This window comes from Cheilinus undulatus, linkage group 5 (genome assembly GCF_018320785.1).
Source record: "Cheilinus undulatus linkage group 5, ASM1832078v1, whole genome shotgun sequence".
Taxonomy (NCBI): domain Eukaryota; kingdom Metazoa; phylum Chordata; class Actinopteri; order Labriformes; family Labridae; genus Cheilinus; species Cheilinus undulatus.
This window is the reverse complement of record NC_054869.1, coordinates 15,175,678-15,199,767: the sequence shown is the minus strand read 5'-3', so window position 1 is coordinate 15,199,767 and position 24,090 is coordinate 15,175,678. Positions and strand designations below refer to the sequence as shown.

At 38.2% G+C, this 24,090-nt stretch overlaps 1 protein-coding gene across 1 annotated transcript in view; it reads left to right on the top strand.

The window, feature by feature from the left end:
• The window catches only part of inpp5l (inositol polyphosphate-5-phosphatase L), a 31,020-nt gene extending 7,870 nt beyond the window's left edge, over nucleotides 1-23,150 (top strand). Inside the window, exons 2-16 of the mRNA XM_041787607.1 lie at nucleotides 1,652-1,693; nucleotides 2,046-2,146; nucleotides 5,276-5,363; nucleotides 10,941-11,004; nucleotides 11,554-11,657; nucleotides 11,920-11,972; nucleotides 15,305-15,424; nucleotides 15,776-15,860; nucleotides 16,585-16,680; nucleotides 16,766-16,840; nucleotides 17,088-17,161; nucleotides 17,245-17,356; nucleotides 19,656-19,727; nucleotides 19,813-19,888; nucleotides 20,677-23,150. Coding sequence (XP_041643541.1) covers nucleotides 1,652-1,693; nucleotides 2,046-2,146; nucleotides 5,276-5,363; nucleotides 10,941-11,004; nucleotides 11,554-11,657; nucleotides 11,920-11,972; nucleotides 15,305-15,424; nucleotides 15,776-15,860; nucleotides 16,585-16,680; nucleotides 16,766-16,840; nucleotides 17,088-17,161; nucleotides 17,245-17,356; nucleotides 19,656-19,727; nucleotides 19,813-19,854 — 1,128 coding nt within the window. The 3' untranslated portion in view covers nucleotides 19,855-19,888; nucleotides 20,677-23,150. The remainder of the gene's footprint in view (nucleotides 1-1,651; nucleotides 1,694-2,045; nucleotides 2,147-5,275; nucleotides 5,364-10,940; nucleotides 11,005-11,553; nucleotides 11,658-11,919; nucleotides 11,973-15,304; nucleotides 15,425-15,775; nucleotides 15,861-16,584; nucleotides 16,681-16,765; nucleotides 16,841-17,087; nucleotides 17,162-17,244; nucleotides 17,357-19,655; nucleotides 19,728-19,812; nucleotides 19,889-20,676) is intronic.
• The last annotated feature ends 940 nt before the right edge of the window (nucleotides 23,151-24,090 follow it).

Genomic DNA, 24,090 nt, shown 5'->3' with positions numbered 1-24,090 from the left:
TTGAGCATCCTGTTTGTATTTTAGAGTAAAATATAAACATATTTGAACTAGGAGGTGGTGTTTGAGAGGAGGAAAGGGATTGGTAAACAGTTGTTAAAACTGTTTTTATTGCTTCAAATGATTATTGTATTAGCTAAGTCAATTATTATGTGCTGTTAGATGGTAAATGAACTACAATTAAACAATTCTCTCTCCAGTCTTTTAACCACTCTACAGTACATGTCAGCTTTAACATATTTTCACACATTTATTGGCTAAACTATAATAAACAGACAAAACAACACAAATGTGGTAATGTTTTGTGACTGTAGTGCCTATCAGTCTCTCAAAATGACCACCACCACATTGATATGCAAAACTACTTTAAGTACTAAAACCTGTACAGCGGTCATAAAAAGAGAATCTGCAGAGACCAAAACCACTTTCTGTACCAGGCTTTAAGCACCATAGCATGGGGTCTTATAAAGATGGGCTGTCTTTTTATATATTAATTATTTATTGCTCCATTACCCTTTATCTATAATCATCTGGTAGACTTTAACTTTATTTGGTCCATTTGAATGTAGTCCAGAGGCAAGAACTGAAGCTTTTGCATCTAGATATCTCAAAGTTTCCACCAGGATTTGGTGGCAAAAGCTAGGAGGAGACCAAATATTTGGTCTAAAACCTGGAGTAGAAAACAGCAAGAATAGGAGTACTCCAATTGAAAATATCAAAGTGGAAAAATTATTAAATTATTTCTCTCACGCCATAAACGATGGATGGATGGATGGATGGATGGATGGATGGATGGATGGATGAATGGATGGATGGATGCATAGATTGATGGATGGATGGACAGATGAATGCATAGATTGAAGGTTGGATGGATGGATGGATGGATATATAGATGGATGGATTGATATATAGATGGATGGATGGATGGATGGATGGATGGATATATAGATGATGGATGGATGGATGGATGGATGGATGGATATATAGATGATGGATGGATGGATGGATGGATATATAGATGATGGATGGATGGATGGATGGATGGATGCATAGATTGATGAAGGATGGATGGATGGATGGATGGATTGTTTTTCTGATGGATGTATGGATGGATGTTCAGTCTGGAGGGAAAATCAAGAAGCTCACGGCCAGCATCGAGGGGAGGATGGCAGTGTACTCTCATCATTCCTAACTGCATTAAATATTTTTTCTGCCCTATTTTAACTTACCAACTTTACCTTATAAAGACTTTAATTTGTCTGGACAACAAAAATGTTAAACTACAAGAGCACCAACGTTTTTATTGGCCTTCTGGATAGACAAAGGAAAACTTTATCCTTACCTGTCAGCCGTAATGTCCCAGTTTGGTTTATTTCATTGCTATGGTTGCACCAATACCAGAATTTAAAACTTTGATACAGTTCTAGTAGAGATCAAAAGATATAAATATCTTTCAAAATATGACAGCAACAGAAAATAAAAGTCTTAGGCACATGCAATGGTTCATTTGACAGCCTTGGTCAGCATAATGTTTATTTGCTTTCCCCTTCAACCGATGATTAGAAAATTAGTTCAGGTTTGTTATTCTGTATTTAACCATTTCATAATGAAAGAGTGCACATATCTAATGATTGTTTTCTTTTTTATGCTATAGGTGGGTGAAATTCAAAATGAATGGTTGCAAGAGTTGTACAAGGTAAGCTCATGTGTCACATCAATTATTCACATCTGTTAACATGTGGTATTCGCTCTTAGCCATTAGACGAGCATGTTTCAGACCAGTTAAGACACTGTCACATAGCCAGGGCCTCTTTTTGCTTTTGTTGACATCCCACCAAACACAACAGCTCCATGTTTGCAGATACAGTGCTGATTACAGATCACAGAGACACAGCAGGCCACAGCAGGAACTCAATAACAGAGAAACTCCACATGACCCCTGATGGAAAGTCAACTTTGTCCTGCCACAGAGTGACCACTCTTCACTCATCATCACTCTGAAATGTTAAACCAGTGTGCTAAGATATGTTTGTTGTGTTTGGTTTCAGACTATCCACAGCTATAAACCACAGTTCATCGCTCTGCACTTCCAGGAGGTGGGAGGAAAGGACTACATGGCCAACATGGGTCATGCTGAAAACTTCTTTTGGTAGGACTGTTGTGTGTCTAGTAATGCTTTTGACAATCCAGGTTTAAAAGTCAGGGATCCCTCAACAATGAATCACTACTAGGGCTGCAACAAATGATTATTTCAATCATCGATGAATCAAATGATTATTTTCTCGATTTATCGATGAATCGGATCTTTTTCCTCTCATCTCCATCATGAGACACAGTTGATGATGAATATATCTACATAATTTTTCCACTAATCATCAGAATATAATCAGAGAAGTACTAAACTAAGTGAAAGTAAAGTTTATCAGCCATCTGTGTGTGATGTGAACAGCTCAGCACCACGCCAAGTGACGCCATAATCGCGTGACACAACGAATCGATACAGAAATTCTTTGCCAACAATTTTAATCATCCATTTTTATCAATTCGTTGTTGCAGCCCTTACAGACTGAACCAAACCCTCTGTTTTAGCCAAAATGCTAGAAAGGCTTGTTTCTTATCAGTTAAAAGAATTTGTGTTATTAATTGGCATTTTAAACGAGTTGCAGTCTGGTTTTAAAAACAGAGTAAAATGACTCTGGCTGCAAAGGTCTGGCATTAAAATGCCATCGACTTAAGAGAAAAATGTGTTGCACTTGTATTAGATTTATCTAAGACCCTCAATATCATCATCCTATCATGTTACTGAAGTTGGCTGGCTTGTGTTTTCCCACAAAGAACTGAAATGATTTGAAATTTGAAATCACTTGAGTGGTAGAAAGCAATGTATTATAGTTGGTGGCCTATTAGTTTTTTTAATCTTCAGAAATGGTGTCCCACAAGGGTCCATATTGGTTCTAATTTTATTCACTATTTGTATAGATTATTTATGTAGAACAGCTACTGATTATGATGATTCTTATCCTGATGATTCTGCTACAGTACCTATGAAAAGTATTCATCCCCTTGGATGTTTTACGCTTTTATTTATAAATCAATAATGCTCAAGATAATTTGGCTTTTTTTTTTTTGCAAAACAAATTGCAAGAAAAACCTCGTCGAAAGTGGAAAACAGATTTCTACAAAGAAATTCCTGTTAAATAAAAATATGTAATGTAAAAAAAGTGATTGCATATAACTAGATGAACCCCCTTCAATGCAGTATTGAGTAGATGCATCTTTGGCTGCAGTCACAGCACTGAGTCTGTGTGGATAGGTCTCAATCAGGCTTGCACGTCTGGACACTCTAATTTTACTCCATTCTTCTTTTTAAATCTGCTCCTACTCTGTCAGGTTGCACGGGGATCTGACGGGAACAGCCCTTTTTTAAGCTAAAAGTTCTCTATTGGATTAAGGTCTGGGCTTTGACTCAGCCGCTCCACTCCTGTGTAGCTTTTACTGTATGCTTCGGGTCATTGTCTTGCTGGAACATAACTCTTTTCTCAAGCTGCAATTCTCTTGCAGACTGAGTAAGATTGTCCTCCATTAGGATAGGATTTTCCTATATTTTGCTGCATTCATTTTACCCTCTACCTTTACAAGCCTTCCAGGGCCGGGAAGCACCCCCACAGCATGATGCTGCCACCACTGTTCTTTACAGTGTGGATGGTGTGTCTGTGGTGATGAGCAGTGTTTGGTGTCCACCAAACATAGTGCCTTGTCTGATTGTCAAAATGAGCTGTTTTGGTCTCGTCAGACCGAAGAACTTCCTTCCACTTGACCATGGAGTCTCATGCCTTTTGATGAACTCTATTGGAGATTTAATGAGTTTTCTTCCAACAGTGGATTTGTCTTTGCTGCTCTCCCATAAAGTTTGCTCCTACTCCTTCAGAGTAGTCATAGGTGTCTTGCTGTCCTCTCTCACTAGTCTCCTTTTTGCAGGGTCACTCAGTTTGTGAGGATGGAGTAAACTAGGCAGATTCACACATGTGCTATATTCCTTCCATTTCTATATGATGGATTTCACTGGTCTCTGGGGGATGTTCAGTGACTTGGAATTTTTTTTGTACCCTTCCCCTGACTTATACTTTTCAATCACCTTTTCTTTGAGTTGTTTAGAGTGTTCTTTTGTCCTCATGGTGTAATGGTAGCCAGGAATGCTGGTTAACCAGTGACTGGACCTTTCAGACACAGGTGTCTTTATACTACAATCACTTGGGACACATTCACTGCACTCAGGTGATCCCCATTTCACTAATTGTGAGACAAGAAGCACCTATTAGCTGGACTTCTGTTGATTTAGGTCAGTTACTTTAAAGGGGGTGAATATTTATGTAATCATTTATATCACCTTACATGCTTGTATTTAATTGACATTACTTTGCAGAGCTCTATTTTCACTTTGAGATTTTTTATATATTTTTGTCAAAAAAGCCAAATTTTATTAACCATGATTGATTTATAAAATCATTAATAGGGTAAAACATCCAAAGGGGTGAATTTGTCTTTTGCTTTGTCATCTTCCTAAGAAAGTGTAACTTATAAACTACAAGCAACATTAATGTCATCTGGGGAAACCTTGGTGATGTAAGACTTGTTTTTAATGCCAGCAAGAGAAAAATGATGCAATTCTCAAGATGTAAGTCATAAAATCAACATGGCACTCAGATCTTTTCCATAAATAATAACGTGATTGTGTTCAAATATATAAATACCTTGGCTTTTTGCAAGAAGAAAATCTGTCTTTTCTTACAAAGAAAATGAGGGCAAAATTGTGTTTCTTCTACAGAAACAAAACCTGTTTGTCATTTAATGCAAAGAGGAAACTGTTAAAGCAGCATTTCTGCCTGTAGCTGACTTTGTTGATAATCTTTCCATGCATGCTACATCATCCTCATCCTGCTGTCTTGGCCAGGACTCCCTTGTAACGGAGAGTTTTGTATTTCAATGAGATTACCCCTGGTTCAGCATTAATCAGTGATTATTTTTTGTTTGTTTGTTTTATAAACAGTAAAAATGTTTGTGTGTAAAAATCACTGCAACAAGAAAACCAAAACAATTCAGGTTTACGAAACAAGCACAAAATGTAGAGATGAATGTATCTGTAATAAGTCATCTGGTTCATGCCCTGTCCAGAGTCCAAGAATTACAGTAAATCCCTAATCTCCTCACCACTGTTTCTAAGGGACTGAGCCTTTTATTCCTTTTTGATGAAAGTTCTGCACTTCTGTGTTGTTTTCAGGAGTATTGAGACCAGTGAAGAAATGAAGGGGTATGACAGAGTCTGCATCTATGTGGACAACCAGTTCCAAGCAGAAGACACCTTCACGGTAAGAAACTCGCCTTCAGTCAGTGTAGTTCACATAAGCGTCCACTAGATGGAGTCCTCCTCCATGTTAGTGCTCTAAGGTGGCAGTGTTTAAGCAGGGCTTACCATAGAGAGAAATGCAGAGCATGTTGCTGATCAGCTCTTGAGTAAAAGCTAAGGTTTGTGAGGAACTGAGTGTGAAGCATCATTAACATCTTCTCTCATTTCCAACATTCTTTCATCTTCAGGAATTTCTAGGTTATTTAAATAAACAAAAATGATGTTTGGTATTAGCACTACTGTACTCATTCAGACTGCTAGTTCAGACTAAGCACAGTATTTATATTTGTGACATTTCACCTCCAGTATGAATGTTATGGAGGTGTAATCAGGGAATGATCATCCTTTGTGCCGCAGTGCTCTGCACGTGTTTACATCTTACTGCATGTATGTGGAGCTTCCACTGTGTGTTTACATGCTGTGCTCTCTTGAGCTTTCACAAAACTGTGATGTACTTTGAAATGACATCATTATTTCACAGTTGCAGAATCAACATAAATGTGCAAATGATGGGCTGCGTTATGACACTGTTAAGGAACACTCTGAAGACGGCTTTGGGTTCATTCTGTCTTTAACATATTAGTAATCTAAAAACTTCAGGGTGAACAGATGTCCGTCAGCATCGATGTACAACAAATGACAGCATGCTAAGAGTCATCTATGTTGTACACACCTGTGATTTATCTGTTACTGAACACTTTATGATGCATGTTTTTTTTAAAGGGATACTGGATTATACTGTATAACCCTCCTGTGTTATTCTCTACATTTGCCCTACCTAGTAACACCCTCTCCACTATTATAAGACACAAACCAGGCTCTAACAGCCACAGGATGGCAAAAGACCTAAAGTCATAGTTACTGATGCTTGGCTAGTATAAAAGAAATGCATTGTCCCCGACCAGACAACTAATGAGGGCCCAAAGGGTCAAGCATCTGAAGAAGGCCTATGTGATAGAGGCTTCATCCAGTTGTGTAAAAGAGAAAGAGCCAAGTCAGGACCAGATCAAATCCTAAACTGAGTTGAGTTGAAGTTATCAAAGCTGGCACAAACTATCAGCGGAAAACAAAGTTGTTGGGTCACAATGGCGTACACCTTATAAAGAGTGGGTCACCATGTCTGGCAAACACTGCTGTATAGCAGCGCTTTCTTACCATCGGTGTACTCTCCATAGAGATGCAGCCTGATAACTACTATAACCTTGTACAGCCCAACTTATGAAATACCAGAATATCCCTTTAAAGTAAAACAATAAGAGCAAAACCTAGATGGATGATAGAAACATGGATGGATGGATGGATGGATGGATGATAGCTGGATGGATGGATGGATGGATGGATGGATGGATGGATGGATGGATGATAGATGGATGTATGGATGATAGATGGATGATGGATGGAGGGATGGATGGATGGGTGGAGGGATGTATGGATAGATGATAGATAGGTACATGGATGGATGGATGGATGGATGGATGATCATAGATGATGGATAAATGGATGGCTTGATGAATGGATGGATGATAGTTGGATGGATGGATGGATGGATGGATTGGTGCATGGATGGAAGGATGGATTGGTGGATGATGGATGGATGGATGGATTGGTGGATGGATTGTGCATTGATGGATGGATGGATGATAGATTGGTGCATGGATGGATGGATGCATGTATGGATGGATGGATGGATGAATGGATGGATGGATGGATGGATGGATGGATGGATGAATGGATGCATGGATGAATGGATGGATGGATGATGGATGGATGGATTGATGGATGGATGATGGATGGATGCATGTATGGATGGATGGATGATGGATGATAGATGAATGCATGGATGTATGGATGAATGGATGGATGGATGATGGATGATGGATGGATGCATGTATGGATGGATGGATGATGGATGATAGATGGATGCATGGATGTATGGATGATGGATGGATGGATTGATGGATGGATGATGGATGGATGCATGTATGGATGGATGGATGATGGATGATAGATGGATGCATGGATGTATGGATGAATGGATGATGGATGGATGGCGCTCTTGAGAACAGCCTGCCCTTCCAGCAGTGACCTTCTTTGGGTTACCCTCCTCCTGAAAGTTTTTAGTGATTGTCTTCTAGACATTTATCAAATCAGCAGTCTTCCCCATGATTGTGGTTGTATGAACTGAACCAGAGTGACAGAATGAAGACTCAGGAAACCTTGGCAAATTTGACTTTTTCATAATATCCTATATTTTGAGACAGTGGATTTGGATTTTTGTGAGGTGTAAGCCATAATCATCAAGATTAAGACTAAAAGGTCTTGAACAGTTCAACTTTGTATGAGATGAATCCAGAATATATATGGAAGTTTATCTTACTGAAGTAAATCATCTGAAAAAAACTAGCTTTTATACGATGTTTTATCTTTTTTAGATGCACCTGTATGTGCACTGATATCATGCTTTCCTAGTTGTTCAGAAGGTTACCTTGCATTGGCCAATCCTCTGATCTAGACATGTTCTGCGACACATTTCCAGTAATAGAAGTGCATCTTTGCTTTACTGTTTATTATCTGGTTTCATGGTTGTTAATGCCTGTATAGATGTTCATATATTTGTGGTTTCTGGTTGAGTTGATCTTCCTCACGTTTCCCTGCACACTCAGATGTTCAGAACAACAGCTTTATCTTATGTTTGTATCATAGATCTCTTAGAAATAGCGTGAAACAATGTTGTAGTGGTTTCACAGTGTGGGCACAGACTGAGGACACGCCCTTAAAGAGAAATCAGTTACGCCTCTGTCTACATATCATACCGTCATCTATCAGTGAGCCTGGAGTCTGCCTGTAAGTGTGAGCTCTAAAACATTTGGTGGCCCTGACCTCAGGTCATAAACTCAGTCGACACGCCTGTCCTGAAACAAGTTCTGTTTTGAGGCTCTTACTTAACAGCACAAGCAAGTTCCTCTTCTCAGTCTTGGAAATGAAATGCAGAGTTTCCCCTAACAGGTTTTTCAGCGTGAGTTTGTCCAAAAGTCAGCTGTTGTTACGAGTAAGACGTCCTCCACCTGAGATAGTGTCTGTATTTCTTAAACTATTAACCCTCACTCCTCCCATGTGAAACCCTCACACTGTTGTATGACAGCGGGGGTCAACTGCTGCTTCCATAGACCAAAGGTGTGAGGGGTAAAACGAGGAAAGTCAATGGCCAGGTGTTGGGGAGACAGGCCAAAGTCAATACATTTAACTCTAGATTAAAACTATTGATCCCAGCCCATTTGTGCACGATAAATAAAGTGTGACGGGGGGTTAAAAGACAGCTGGGACTAAGTTTCCCCTGCACTCCAGTGTTTGCACCCTTCACTGTTTGCCCTGAGAGCCCCCTCCACTCCCACCCCTCCTAATGCCTCATTCTCATTTCGTCGGTGCCACCTGCATTGATTTTCAATTTGTTTCCCCTTGGCTGTGGATCATCAGTTATGTGGCCAGGAGAGAGTTTGGGGGGTTCTCCTTTCAGAGGGGCTGCAGCAGCAGAGGGGGCAGACCTGCATGCATTCCCAGTACAAATGGTGTTTTGATAAAAAATCACTTGTAAGTCAATATTTTTTTATTAAACTGTGCAGAAACCTGATTGATGAAGATGGGTGTTTGGCAGAGTATGTGGAGGAGAATGAGAGTTTGTACGCTGCACACAGTTTAAACATGAAAATGTTACAAATCCGGCGTAAACTTGGATGCATTTTGAGCAGCTTTCCTGAAAGAAAGTGAACCCTTGGATTATCATTTTTGCTTTAACTTTTCTATCAGAATTTTCTGAGCTTTTAGCTTTAGCATTGAGCTAACAACTCTATCAGCCTTGCTTAAACAACTCCCAATCTTTAGTTTGGACAAGTTGTTCGCTAATTTCCCCTCACTGTACCACCGAGACCCTTCAATTTTATTAAATGAGGATGACTTTGGCACTAATGATAAATGATCTCTTCAGGGAGAGATCTCTCATGGATGTTTCTGCGTTGTGTGTTTGGAGGGGTTGCACAGCGGTCCGTCACGCCCCAAGCCCTCTGAGCGCTGGCTGATTTTTCTTCGGCCCCCAGTCACAGCAGCAGCGTTGGCAGACAGCAGGCCTACTGCTTAATACCTTTTAAATTGTTTTAATTTTCTGTCTTTATTGATCTCTTGGGCCATGATTAATCAGATCAGTGGAGCAGGCAGTTAGTACATTAAAAATTGTCAGCAGCGTGTCAGGGATGATTGGGTGCTGAAGTGAGAGCGTGAGGGGCCGCGCGTGGATGTGCTGCTCAGTTATGTGTAGACTTTAACGTCTCTATTCTTGAAAGTTTCATGTGTCTTTGCGAGAGTAACTATATACTGAGTGTCACACTGGATCATTAAATACAAAGCTCACAATTCAGCTCACATGATGGCAAAATGAACGGCTCAATTCATCAAGTCAGAGGCTGAGTTGAGTTGATTTCTGCTGTTTTTGTCACCATATAAAGTCGGTCTGTCCGTCCGTCCGTCCTCCCTTCTTTCTTTCTTTCTATCTATCTATCTATCTATCTATCTATCTATCATTCAAAAACAGTACTTTAATCTTAGGACTTTGAAATTAATCACATATTGGATTAATTTGCAATATGGCATGCTGCAATTTACAAATTGCAAAAAATTGCAATATTTCTTCAACTTGAAATGTGTCAAAATACCAGTGTAATACTTTTTGGCAGGAGATATTCTATGCACATCATGCAGACATTCAAGGTTTTTTTAGAATAACAGTTCTTGTTTTACTTATTTATAATGAGATGCCCTAAAAATGATCATCCCTCCACTATAGCAATTGATATCAAATTTATAATATGTGCCAAAAAAATGAGGGGCTGCGCGTGGATGAGACTTGGTGATGTGAGGCTTGCATGCGCTGCTCGGCCACGGAAGCCCATAGAAGCTCCCGGCGTACACTTTCTGTGCTTACATTAATGTTAGTGGAAGTTCAGAACTCTTCAGCTGTGGAATCACTAGAGCGTTGGTGACTTTTGTGCACCATGTGGATTAGCAGTTGTTGACTGGGTTTGTCTTTCTTAGAAACCTCCTAATGGCACCACTAGAAATCAAATGATCTGCCTTTCTGTTTTTTTTATGTAATGGCATAAAAATGCAAGTTCTAGGTAGCCAACATCAGGGACTTTTCAATGATCAGAAATCTCAAAAAAACTTCTGAACACCATCTAATTGTACAAATATGTTTAAAAAATGTTGCCAACTTATTTGTGTACTGCAGAGAGATAAATTTAATTTATGATGGATCCATTCCTCTCTTATGCACCTGCCTTTTAAACCTGATGTAGTTTTTCTTATGTTCCAGTCATTGCTCTGGATCATTTCAACAATAGAGACTGTTGTTAAAATTTGTATCTAAGTGTCACACTTCTGCAGCGTTTTGGCTTTAAAGACATAAACATTTAATAGCATAATTGAACCACTGTTGCACTGTTTTTATGTAACTGTAATTGTAAACTTTTGTTCTTTCCTCTCTCTGCAGGCTTTGGGGAGCATGTACTTCATCCACAACTCACTGGAAAACATCCAGCAGTACGACTTCGATGGTAAAAACTTTGCTCCTTTGGCTTGAAGTGACTAGACTTGTATCATTTTAACGTTTGCCAGCTGGCGATGGATGTGTATGGCTTTTTTATCACAGAAAAACATGATAATTTCAGCCCCCAACATAAAACCCTCCCCATCCTGATCTGTTTTGGTGATGGCTCATAAAAAGTCATAACATCCTTGCAGTCACATCAGTGTTGGCATCATTTCTAACATCAGACACGTCAGGACATTTCTCTGTGTAACGACACTTTGATGGCTAACATTTTCAACCATATTTTTGCAAAGCGCATGAATTCAAAGTAGAGCTGCTGCATAGTCCAGTCACGTTAGGCGTGAAAAAGCTTCTCAGAAAAGCTTATGGAAGAACCATAAACATCCCGCAGCTGCCACCCGAACCGATTGTTGTTCACCAAACACAATCTAATGGCTGCCTTATAGATCCTCTCATCACACATGCCGCTCTGATGAGGTTAACACCAGTTTATTGATTGCTGTTTGCATGTTTTCTCACTCTTTTACATGCCACCCATCTCCCCCTCTCACAGTTCAGGATTTCAGAGTGGTGTCAGGGCAGAACAAACACGTGGGCTCTCTGGACGGCGTCAACACGGTGGAAAAAGAAAAATTCCCAAAGAATTTCTGGCCTGATGTGAGTATTTATGCAAGAGTCTGTGCATGCCTGCAATTATATGTGTATGTCTGTGTGTAATGGTGTGTGTGGGGAGTGGGACGGGAGGGCCAAAGGGAGACGGCGGGATAAATGAGTCTACTGGGGCTTTAGTGGGCTGTCTGCTTGCTCTGACAGGGATATGAGACAAATTATGTGAAAGAATCAATAATTATCAGTTTGTCCCTTCAAAGACACGGCTCACTGCTGTTTAGTGACTCACTCTCATTCGTCTCTGTTACAGTTCAAGTGGTCCAGAAAGGGCTTCATGAGGACCCGCTGGATCATACACAACCAGTACGTACCTATCTCTAACCTCAGCCTGATAACAAGGTTCAGGGTTAAGCTCTCTTTCACTTTTGGTTGTTAGTTGACTTTTAATGGTGTTCAGTTAATGTAAAATCCAAACTGATAACCCACAACCAGCAATCCTTTAATCTCATGTTGCACTTTGCCTCTTTTAAGCTGAAATTAAAAGACATCTGGCATCATGAGATCTTCCTAGGTTGCAAAGATCAAACTGGCTGCACTGCAGTCACAAGGTATTAAGATTATCACCCCTGGTGTGCCTATCAATACCACAGCCACCCACAGCTTCCACTCCAGAAGATTCTTCAGTCCAGAAAATGAAAAAGAGGCAAAGTATGTTCTTGTTTTTAAGGATTCTTTATGGCAACCCCAAAACCAACCGAGACTGAAGCAGTTTTATCAGAAATGACTTCATTAAATCCACCTATCAGCCATTATTAGTAAATATTCTACCTGAAGGAGAGCCTCCACCAGAGGTGGAAAAAGTACAGCATTATTTTGCTCAAAGTAAAAGTAAAGTTACTCTGGTTGAAATTTACTTAATAAAAATAAAAGTACTGGTCCTTAAATCCACTCAAGTAAAAGTAAAAAGAATTTAATTTAAAGATTATTCTGAGTACTAAGTAGCTACTTAGGAGATGTGCTGTAAATATAATCTTTTTATATTAGCAATAAAAATAAGAGAATAGATCTCCAACCAGGCTGTTCAGGTAAAGTCACACCTTTATGATAAAGTAAATTACACAGCAAAATTGACATTTGCATGATGCAAATGTGTGTAACAACAAAAACAACAGCAATCCACCAGAAACATGAGCAAAATACCCCAGGTATCACTGTATAACAGGCAATGTCCAAACACAGCTAAACACATTTAAAACACACCTAAGCACGCAACACTTTTTTAGGGTTAAATATTTTACAGTATGACAGAGCTTCAGTAACTCTTAGAAATCTGTGGTAAAGTGGGTCTCCTCTATCAAGAACACAGCAGAGAGTCAACCTCATAGCAAGGCAATGCATACTGACAAAGAATATGCACTTTGTGTTATTTAGGAAATTCTTACGTCACAGCCAGGAATTGGTACTCAGTGGATAACTTCACTCATGGTGCAAATATGTTGAACAACAAAAATAACATCTATCCACCAGAAACATGAGCTAAAAACCCCAGCATGTATCACTGCACAACAGGCAATATCAAAACACAACTAATCACATATGAAACACATCTACACACTCTGCCCCAGGGCATGATGGGAACTCCATAGAGTTGGACTAACACTGTTGGATCAACACTGACAAATAACTCCAACACAGAAAAAACATTTCACTCAAAGAGTTAAGATAACACTTTGGTAGTTAAAATGAACTCTTAGATGTTTAACCCAGAGATATCAGCGCTCTAGTTTTTGCTGTGTTTGCTGTATTCGAATTTGATGTGGGATCATTTTCTCATACTGTGCTACTGTGTAGTCAGCAGAGGTGGAAAAAATAGAGGAGTATTGTACTCATGTAAAAGTACAGTTGCTCTGGTTAAAACTCACTGAGGTAGAAAGTATTAAAGTACTACCAAAGTACTGCTTTCAAAATGTACTAAAAAATGACATGAAAAAAACCACTCAGTTACAGTAATCTGAGTAAATGTACTGAGTTACTTTTCACTGGATACCACTCTAAAAAAGCTTGAGTGTGCCTATGTGCATCCTATGTGCCTCATCCCGTCAAAAGGGTGAAAAAAACCTGGAAATGATGTTTTAACTTTTTGTTTTACAGTTTAACCTGCTAATGTCATTTCTGTTTCACCTACAATGTCATGTCATTGTTTTTTTATTTTTATAGTATAAATAACAACATAACAGTTATATAACAAAATAGAGGCACACGGGTGTGACATTTCTGTAAGCTGTTATGATTAAAAACACATACTGATCAGTCCATTCTTATTAAATCAGCACTTCTCTGTATCAACTTTCCACTTCAGGCTTTTTGTGTGTGGAATTTTCCATGCCTGAGAGGCAAAACAAGAGACCTGTGGCAAAGGCCAATGGCAGCAACGCATTTTAGCATCAAACCCAGCGATGGAGAGCATGACAGCTCTGGAAATGTGTCACCAAAATTTCTCAGTTGTTTCCTTGTTGCCAGCAGCAGTACAGGAGATAGGACCTGATCTGCAGACTAGCAATAATATATATGTAGGAAGAAAAAATGTTATTTTCTTTCATTGTAGTTTTTTGAAAGTCCAGCCACACTGCATCTGTTGAGGAAAACGCTGGCCCTCGTTGAAATAAAGTTGATGACCTTTGACCTAGAATCTTACTAGCGGGCTCTGTAGGACACAAATCTAAATAAAATTGTCTCGTTTGTCTGCTCCTAACCCTTAGCTTTTATGTCTTCATTACTGTAGAGGACAGTGAATAGATTCACAAACTGGGGAGAGAGAGTGGGGTGCATGGACATATCCACCTGGCCACTAGAAGTTTTTTTTTTTTGCATGTGTGAAAAGGCTTTAGGTTTCCCTTTCTGCTCCTGACTGAGACCCTACTATCGAGAAGGGCCAGGGACTGCTATTTTTCTGTTATTTTTTATTTTTTATTTTATTGCACTTTGGAGCTGTTTAAGCAACTGAAGAGACCATTTTTTTCCTTCTTAAGTTGGAGGCTAATGCCTCTTGGTGTCTGCGAGATGCACAAAAAGCAACAGTAAATAACAAGCTCACCATATCAAACAAACTAGGTCATAACGTGCCAGTGTTGTTTTTTTAACACCAGATGCAGGTGATAACCATCATCAAAATAAAACACAGTGTTGCTTACTTAGATTAAATCTTTAACTTTTTTTTACATGATATGGCATTTACCAAATTAGGACAGATCCCGCAGGCTTTGACATGCTGGAGTCAGTTCTACTGCAGTGGATTAGAAAACATTTGTGGCTATTCAGAAAAATGTTAAAATGTTTTTTTTAATTCAGCTTAAAACACTGGGTATACTCCATGGTGCCTAGTGCACAGCTAGACTAAATTTTGAATGTCAAATGACTGTACAGCATTACACTGTGAGTCAGCTCGGCTCATTGGTTGGAGGCACATTTATTATTTTCTAAAGAAAAGAAGTGAAAGCTGAAGAGAAATGTGTTTGTTTGTGGTCTTAGCGTCAGCATGAATGATCTCACTGTTAAGAAAGATGCTTAGAAATTACTCATTTTGGCACAGCACCTGTCAGACGCCAGACTTTGGTGCTATCAGATTGTTTCTTCTCAACCTGATGTGTATTTTTGTATTATGCCTGTGTGTGTCTTTGTGTCTGTGTTATTTACAGAGGTCTGGACCTGGTTAATGTCCACCTGTTCCATGATGCCTCCAACCTCATTGCCTGCAACTCCAGCCCTTCTATTTACTCTGCCAACCGCAAAAACGCTCTAAGATACGTCATCAACAGGTCAGATTTTTACTAAGCACCCAGCTATGTAAAAAAAAAAAAATCTGTTAGATATACAACATTAAGAGTCCTTGCTTGATTAATGGCCTACTATGATCTGATATTTTGTTGAGATTTGCTCTATTTGATGTGAGCTTATCCATGGGCCAAAAAATTACACCTGAAGTTTGCGCTCTCCTTTGCATCATACAATCTTTTTTTTTATCTAAAAAGGTCTACCCTTATGAGAAATAATTGACTTGCCTGAAAATTATGTATTGATGTAGATTATGTACAAAAACACAGATATTTGTTATGTGTCTGTTTTTTGTTTTTTTTTTTTGTTTTTTGTTTTTTTTTTTTGGCTTCTAGGATATCAGATGGCCGTTTCACTCCTCTGCCTTTTTTCCTGTTTGGAGATTTTAACTTCCGTCTGGATGCCCAGAGTCTGGTACAGGTATGAAACAGCTTTCATTTCCACAAAAGCAGCCTTTCCCGAAAGTATGCTGTGGCCCAGTTCGAGACCTAAAAATATTTTTGGGCCCACCAAAAATCCTTGTCCAACCATAGCATGTGGCTGAAATATTTACATTTTATACATCGTATTTTTGTTTCATAAATAGGGAATTTAAATGCAGATGCTTTGCTTTTAAATACATTATTACTTGAAAAGTGTTTTCAGGGCACTTTGCGTAATAAATGAGCCACTGCAGTTTATTTTGTTTTGATCAGGCATCTGCAAAGTCACTTCAATATTTCATTATGATATTTTTCTCTGTAAACATACTTTATGGCCTTGCAAACTATTCCCAAGTAGTATTAATGTCTCTGAAGACACTGAGAAATTTTTAAAAGCAGTAAGCAAGAGGCATAGTAGAATGGTTTAAGACGTGTCACCATTTAATCCAGCTCCAGTTCAACTGTGACACCGGTTGTATAAATCAGACAAAATGAATGATTAAAAGGTGGCACGAGTTGAAACTTCTAGCTTTGTCGTGTTACTTCTGAGACCTAAAAAATAACATGTTATCAAGTATTTTATGATCATATAATTTTTTTAAAGAGGTCCACCTCCTGGTCCCACCAGAGCACTTTGGGAAGCACTGCTCTAAAGCATACCAAAAAATTTAAAGGCTTGTTGAAATGAACCAGACCCTGACTCTTACTGTTTCTGTGTGCAGCATCTGTCTAATTCAGCAGACATTCAGACAGTGAAGAAGGACAGCAGTAACGAAGTGGAGAAGATCATCTGCGAAGAAAAAGACAACGACCATCAGGTGAATAAAACTAGATCAGTTAAGACAAAAACAATATTGAATAATTAGAGATGCTCTCCTTTACCTGTCTGTGTTTGACCTGCAGGTGCTGCTCCACATTGAGGAGAAGTTGTTTGCTTACCTGCACCAGGCAGTTTTCAGAGAGGACAACGGCAGAGCGGTAAGAGCACAATACTTTAACCAGTGGCTGCTTTTGTTAAAATGTGTGATACAAACATGATCTTGGTTCTAGGTCACATCCTGCCAGTAGATCTTATCCTACAATGGCAGCAGAGCAAATACAAAAGGAAGAGAGTAAAAGGACAGCTGGTTGGCTTTTAATCAGTGCCCTAGTTTCTCTCACTTGTTTCTAAGGTTTCTAAACTTTCTGTAATCCCTGCTAATGAGTCACGGTCTCTATCCCTCAGCTTTTGAAATATGACAAAGAAGTCGCAGCCTTTCATGATGTAGTTAGAGAAGAGGAAATCAAGTTTCCACCCAGGTACGTTTTAGACTGAAGCTTCTTTTTTTCACAAGCATATTGTTTATAATATTTTCACTCAATGCCTTTTTTGTCTCCCTCAGTTATCCCTACAGTGAAGAAAACACTAAACCAACCCAATACATGAACACTCGCTGTCCTGCCTGGTGTGATCGTATCCTCATGTCACACGCTGCCCAGGAGTTCATCCATAGGGTCAGTCAGAGCTTATTATCATGGATATACATCAATAGACAGCTGACATTTACAGCACTCTGCATGTTAGCTGTTTCACTTACACGCAAGATACTACATTTTTCAAAGATATTCAAGATGTAATACAGGATTTTACATTTAACACTGGGGAGCTCTGTATACCTAATACAGCCAGTGGGTAAAATTGACCTGTTATTAGATTGCATGGATTTGCATAAAAATCACTGATCAAGAGCAATTATTTAACCACAGACCATGAACAGCTCATTAATCACAGAAAGAAAACTAGATCACTGTTGCATGATGATCTATCACATCAAAAATTGTCTTAGGACAGATCACTGAGTCCTGAAAACGTTGTTTTTCCTCAGAGCATTAAGAAAATCTATTGAAATTTCACAATGATGCATCTTGATAATGAATCTTTGTTTCTGCCTTTGGTATTCATGTTGAAGGTTGATATATGACCTCTGATTAAGCAGTGCAGCAACAGAGAGAAGTGTTTCCAGGGCACAGTCTATAGTTTATCTGCTGGTGTGGAATAAAACAGAGGGAAAATCAGTGTTTTCTTATAGGGTAAATTTTACCCGCATGGCGATTCTAGGTATTAGATAAAATTTGGATTTATCCAAACGCTTTTATATGACACCAGGTGCTACAAAATAAACTGTCAGGAAAAGTCAGTGACTGACAGACTGAAACGTTTTATTCATATGACGTTAGACACAACTTTAGACAAAATTTGACCCAGTTTTTGTGTTAAATAAGTTATTAGTTAGGTTACTAGTAGAACTTAGTGCTGTTAAAACTAGCTGTAACTTATTCTCAGACTGCTACAGATTCCAAGAGAACTGTAATTTCTCTAGAAAAACTATAAAGGTCACAAAATGAACTCGTACAAAATCCATGTATTATTCATTCAGTTATTATTTGATTGATAATTGATGACAATTCATCTTTTTGTTTTTCGCTGTTTATATTCACAGAATAGAATATGATATAAACAGCCACAAGCAGTCAATTTGATTTCAATATTAATTTGCATAACCTGGCGCAGGTGTTGTGGTCAGAAAAGCATCCCGAGAATCATGTGCCCATCGCTGAGGAGCTCATGCTTACTTTAATGATTTATGGAACACATGAATGGGCACGTGATTCTCGGGGTGCTTTTCTGAGCACAACACCTGTACAGAGTTACACAACTGAATAATGTAATCAAACTGACTGCTTGCTGCTGTTTTGTCACATTAATTCTCTGATCTCAACCTAAATATCCAAAATTCAAAATAACAAATCATAATTTGTTTATTTGATTGAGTTTCAGGAACAAAAATGAGAAAAAGAACAATTTTTATTTGATTTGGTTTTAGAACAGATAAATGCAAAATAAGCATTTTTTTGTTATTTGTTTATTTTTATGTATTTGTTATCACATTGTATTGTATCTCATGGTAATATATCATGTCATTTCATATTGAATTGTGCAAATTGTGGTTTATCAATCACAAGTTGTCATTTCATGATTTATTATTTTATATATTCTATTATTCATGTCTCACTGCATCACATTACATCAGATCATGTTGTAAAGTGTTGTATTATATAATTTTAAATTGTACAGTGTCGGTTTGTGTCATATGTATCGTAACGTATTATAAAATGAAGTGCTTGGTAGTCTTAGATTTAAATTATAACTACTAAAATAAAAATCTTTACTTTAGTCTAAAAGACTTTTTTTCATTGTGGCACAGGAAGAAACATTTGCGATCAACTGAAGTGTTTTATCTGCTATTCCTATTGTTCTGTCTGTGGCAAATGTGTCACTTCCAGTTTAATGGTTCTGGTTTGTACTGTAACTGGTGGTTTGTCCTAAAGTTGAACCAGGTTGCATGATAATACTGGTATACTGGAAGAAAATCGTTAAAAACGAAATATGTACAACTGACTGTATTTAGGAGTATGTTTGTGGAGTTTTAGGACCAACAGACCATTGTCATCTACAGTCTGTTTCTTTTTTTCCATCCTTATTCCTTAAATTTTGACAGGAATTTTAAGGACTGAGGTTTTAGGCCTGAACTACATTTATATATTGGTATTGGCTAAGATAGATTTGTAATTATCAGCATATCCATAAATTCAACCCCAAATCAAATATGCCAGTTTCAACATCTAAAAACAAACCTGCAGATGAGATTAAATTGTAATAAAAAGAGGATAGTAATTGCATTTTTGCAGTTTTGTTTCATTATCACATGTTCTTTACTTGTGCAGTTGACATTAATAAGATTTCTCTTCACAGAGAGATGATGACGATGAGAAAACTGTTGTTTACAACACAGTTGGTCCTTACGTCTGCATGGGAGACCATAAGGTAACAATGTGGATATCATGTATATTATACAGGCAAACAATCGAGCCGTTTAGAGTAACTGTTGTGTCCTTGTGTTTTCTTTCAGCCTGTTTTCTTGTTCTTCTCCCTGAAGATGAATGAGCATTGACTGGGATCCTTCTCAATGTTAGGAGCGCATGTCAGTGAGTGTGTTTCTATACTCTGCAGCATGTAGAGCTGCATAAGCGTCTCTGTGGTGATTCCAGAGGGGGATTCTGTGTTAGAGGGATCACAGTAATCTTACACGGCTCCCTGGAGAGTCATAACAGCGGCTGGCCCATTGGAGTCGGGATATGAACTAAGATGAAGTGCCTGTGGGACACGGATGCTCCTTTGTGTCCAATGTAGTTGGACCACAGCAGATCAGCACCTTTCACTGATCTATGTCCATTGAATCCTCTCCACTGTCACTGTGGCTACACTCCAAGCTCACCCCAGGCCCGCTAATCATTAATTACCATCTGGATGGTCGGCCAGAGACGCATGCATTTTACCGGACAGGGTATTGGCATTTTTACGGCCGTGATTTTGTTTTGCTGGCATTTAAATTTATTTATTTTCTGGATTAACTGCTTTTTCATGAGGGCTGCAAAATGGTGAGAGAATTGCAATGACAAGACCGTATAGAGACAACAACCAGCTCACTTGTGATTGTGTCAGTTCTAGGAGATCCTGTATTTAGTATCCTGGATCAGACTTGTCCATGTTAGTTTTATCGTTGCATAAGACTGGCAGGCTTCATTTATAAAGGGAGGTGTTTCGTGTGCTTGATAGCAGCTTTGCATGCCTTCTAATAACCTCCAGCATTTGGTTGACAGTGTCTCAAAGTATTATATAATCAATGTCATGTTGTTTCCCCTGTTCTTTGCATTCTTCCCATGCTTTCTCCTCTGTATACATGCTCTAAAAATGTGTGTCTATGTGTGCACAGGTCTAGAACCGCACTGTCCTCCGGGTTCTGCAACACCAGAGAGTAATCAGCACAACAAAACTCATCCGTCCACCAGCTGTGGGTCTGAAACAATAAAAACCCCGTCCTAACATCGCTGATTTTTTACTTGTGATCTCACAATGTCAACAACAACAGAGTAATCAGAAGCTTTTATGGATGGAGAATGATCATACACCTGCCTCTCTGCTGTCACAGAGACTTCATAACAGGAACAAACACTGATGTCTGTGACTCTGAACCAGACTCTGTTCAAGGTTCTGTGCATGTTATAGGATTTTGATTTGTAAAATACTGTTTTTACAGCTGGAGTCAGAAAAAGTCTCATAATTTAATCCTTCTTATATATTTTAGATATCTCACATTATTCAGGAGCAACTAATCTGGATACAGTTAAATCAACCAATCAGAATCCAGTATTGTGAAACTGTTGCATAATTAACATTCAGTTTAAAATGATGAAATAAACATTAATGTTATAAAACACAATTTTTGTCAAAACTACTTTATAAACTATGATTTTAATATCAAGTATTATGTTTTTTAACATGTATCAACTTAACTGTGTCATACAGAAGCCCTAACGCCCAGTTCAGACTAAAGAATCACAAGCTGGAACTCGCAGCTGCTTTTTCCGCTCTGCAGAAATCTAAAAGTCTGTCAGTTCACATCACTGTAACTGGAGGAGACGATCCATCACTCCCATAACTACAGCCCTCTCAGTTCAAAGGCGTTTATTTCTTAAGTTACTGCGCAGTATTCTGTCTTTATAAGAAGAACAGTGCTGCACATTCACAGTTTTTTCTGCATCTTTGTCATATTAATGACATCTAACATAAGACTGTATGACTACCACTCATCACTAACTCTTTTATCATTAGCATGGTGACAAAGTTTCATGCTAACCCAAAAATGCTTAACTAGCTCAGTCATGCTGAGGGTGATATTTTTTTCTGCCAACAACTTAAACTGCCACAGTCTTTCATTTATCAGATTGTCTAGCACCATGCACCCTGCTTTTATGCACAGCTGATGGAGGAGACAGAAGTGATAGATAGCATCCCAAAATAAGCTGCATGATTTACCAAACTTAATATTCTACTTTGAACAGATATTTGATAGTATTTGTAGCCTATCACAACAAGATTTCCATTCAACATTTTAGATTTATCTGCTTGCAACATCCAAAAAAAAAGTTATTTTCGATTTGATGATTTGAACTGTGATGGCTCAGTTCCATGTTTGGAAACTAATTTTTTCACCTACCTGCCACTTTGACTAGTGGATTCAAAACTCTGACATTTTTTTCAGCCACTTTATTTTAAGGAGCAGAATAATGAGTTTAGGTATAATATAAAATCAAGAATTATAGTATTCAAGTTATAGGCTAGGGAAATGTTCCAACTATTCAAGAAAATGCTGTCATGACCACCGTCTTGTTCAGATTGCTCGGGGCTTCTGTAAAGCTGCATCTTTTGAATTTATTTTAGATTACATTTATATAAATTAAAATGTAGATTATAATATTATTTGAAATATCAGTTTATAAACATCTTAAAGCAACCACAACTGCACTGACAACAGCTGTTATGTCTTTGCAGTGGTAAAAACTTCATTTACTGAGCAAACGCAGCAGTAGTGGTTTACTTTGTTACATACAGGTGTAGTTTGTATTGCTTTTCCATGTTCCAACTGTACATTAATACCAAGTGCTTTATTCCAGAGGTTTATACCCAGCAGTTCTCTATTTTTGTATCTGTCCTCACACAGAGACAGTTTTCTGTTGTCTGTTACACATGACGTCCGTACAAGAATCTGTCTGTCCCTATCCTGCTTGGCATCAACCTTACTTCATTGCCAAAAGAATTACAATATGGCTGCACGTGTTTACCTCTAACCATAGTAAAGGAGTGTGGATGTGTCACGTGGCCTCACTTGAACTTGACATTCATATTTTTATTTACATCATATACTCATTTATGTGTGCGTGTTTGTGTGCACTCACACGTAATACAATGGCACTATTTGTGTTTGGATTTGTTTATGAACAGTCTCATAATGTAGCAGCAGAAGTATGTATCATTGATGTGTGAACTTTGGGTTAGATTTTTTATTATTTGGTTTTATTAATGACTAATGGAAAGTTTGCTTGTCGTTGTTTTTCTTCCATTCGTCCTGGAGGGTCACAGCAGTGGGGGGCATTTGATGTGTGTTGTTTTCTTTTTTGTCAATTTTTTCTGGCTTTAACACAGAACACAGATTTCCAAGCTTGGACTGGCAGTCACGTTTGGATTCGAACATTCGAAATAACAAAATAAAGTTACAAATCATGTGTTTAACGTTTGAACCGCTCACTGCAGACCGACAAGAGAGTGAAGCTCATTAATAGATAATTAGATTAACTCTGGTCAAACACTACATCATTGTGATATTTCACTTTTGTAAATAAAATATTACTCTCATAAATATTTGCTTTGTTTTTATTGTCTTTCTCAGCTCTGTATGTGTTGTCTGTTATTCTTCAGTGTCATACTTTACTCCTGGGAAAAACATTTGTTTGTTAACATGGCATGTTTGAGTCACACCTGTTTGGGGAAATGAAAGCAAAATCCCATAAGAAGTAGGGAAACCTGAACAGTTGGTTTAAGTGCCAGATGCCATACATTTTTTCTTACTAGTGCAGCTTGGCAGACTAAGCTCTAGAGGAAGAGTTGAAGAACTTGACTGATGTGTCAGAAATGAGTAAGAATATTACCGATGTCTGAGTTGTAGTGACATAAAACCAAATTGTGACTTTAGTGCCAGTCAAATTGATGAAATCCAAACTGGAGTCATGCAAAATGTACATTGAGCCCACACTCTACTTATCCTAGTGTTTGTTTTATTGCTTGTGGGTATTATACATTAATATTCTATAGTAAAAGAATTCATTCTCATGGTTGAGTTTTGCTTATTTTGCAGTCATGAAAAAAATGAGACCTTAAACAGAAGACTATTGAGCTGGAAGCTGTGTTCAGATTGAAAGTTCTTAAGGCTCAACACATCAAGAGAACCACTCTTACCTTGATGACTTTCATCTTTTTTACTTTATTCAACAGTTAGACTCAGATAAATAGAAAATGTTTTTGACCGCAGCAGATTGGAGGGAGATGTCAACTTCAATTCTCTCTGAAAGTTCATAAATACATGTTTATATAATGCTTAATCATTTGATAAAATTTGCTCTACAATTCCTATAAAAAGTATTCACCCCCTTGGATGTTTAACCCTTTTACTGATTTTGTAAATAAATCATCGGCAAGATATGTTTTTTCCTCAAAAACATACCAAAAAAAAAAAAAAAAAACATCTTTAATGTCACACAGCTTTGACTCTATGTGGATAAGTCTCAATCAG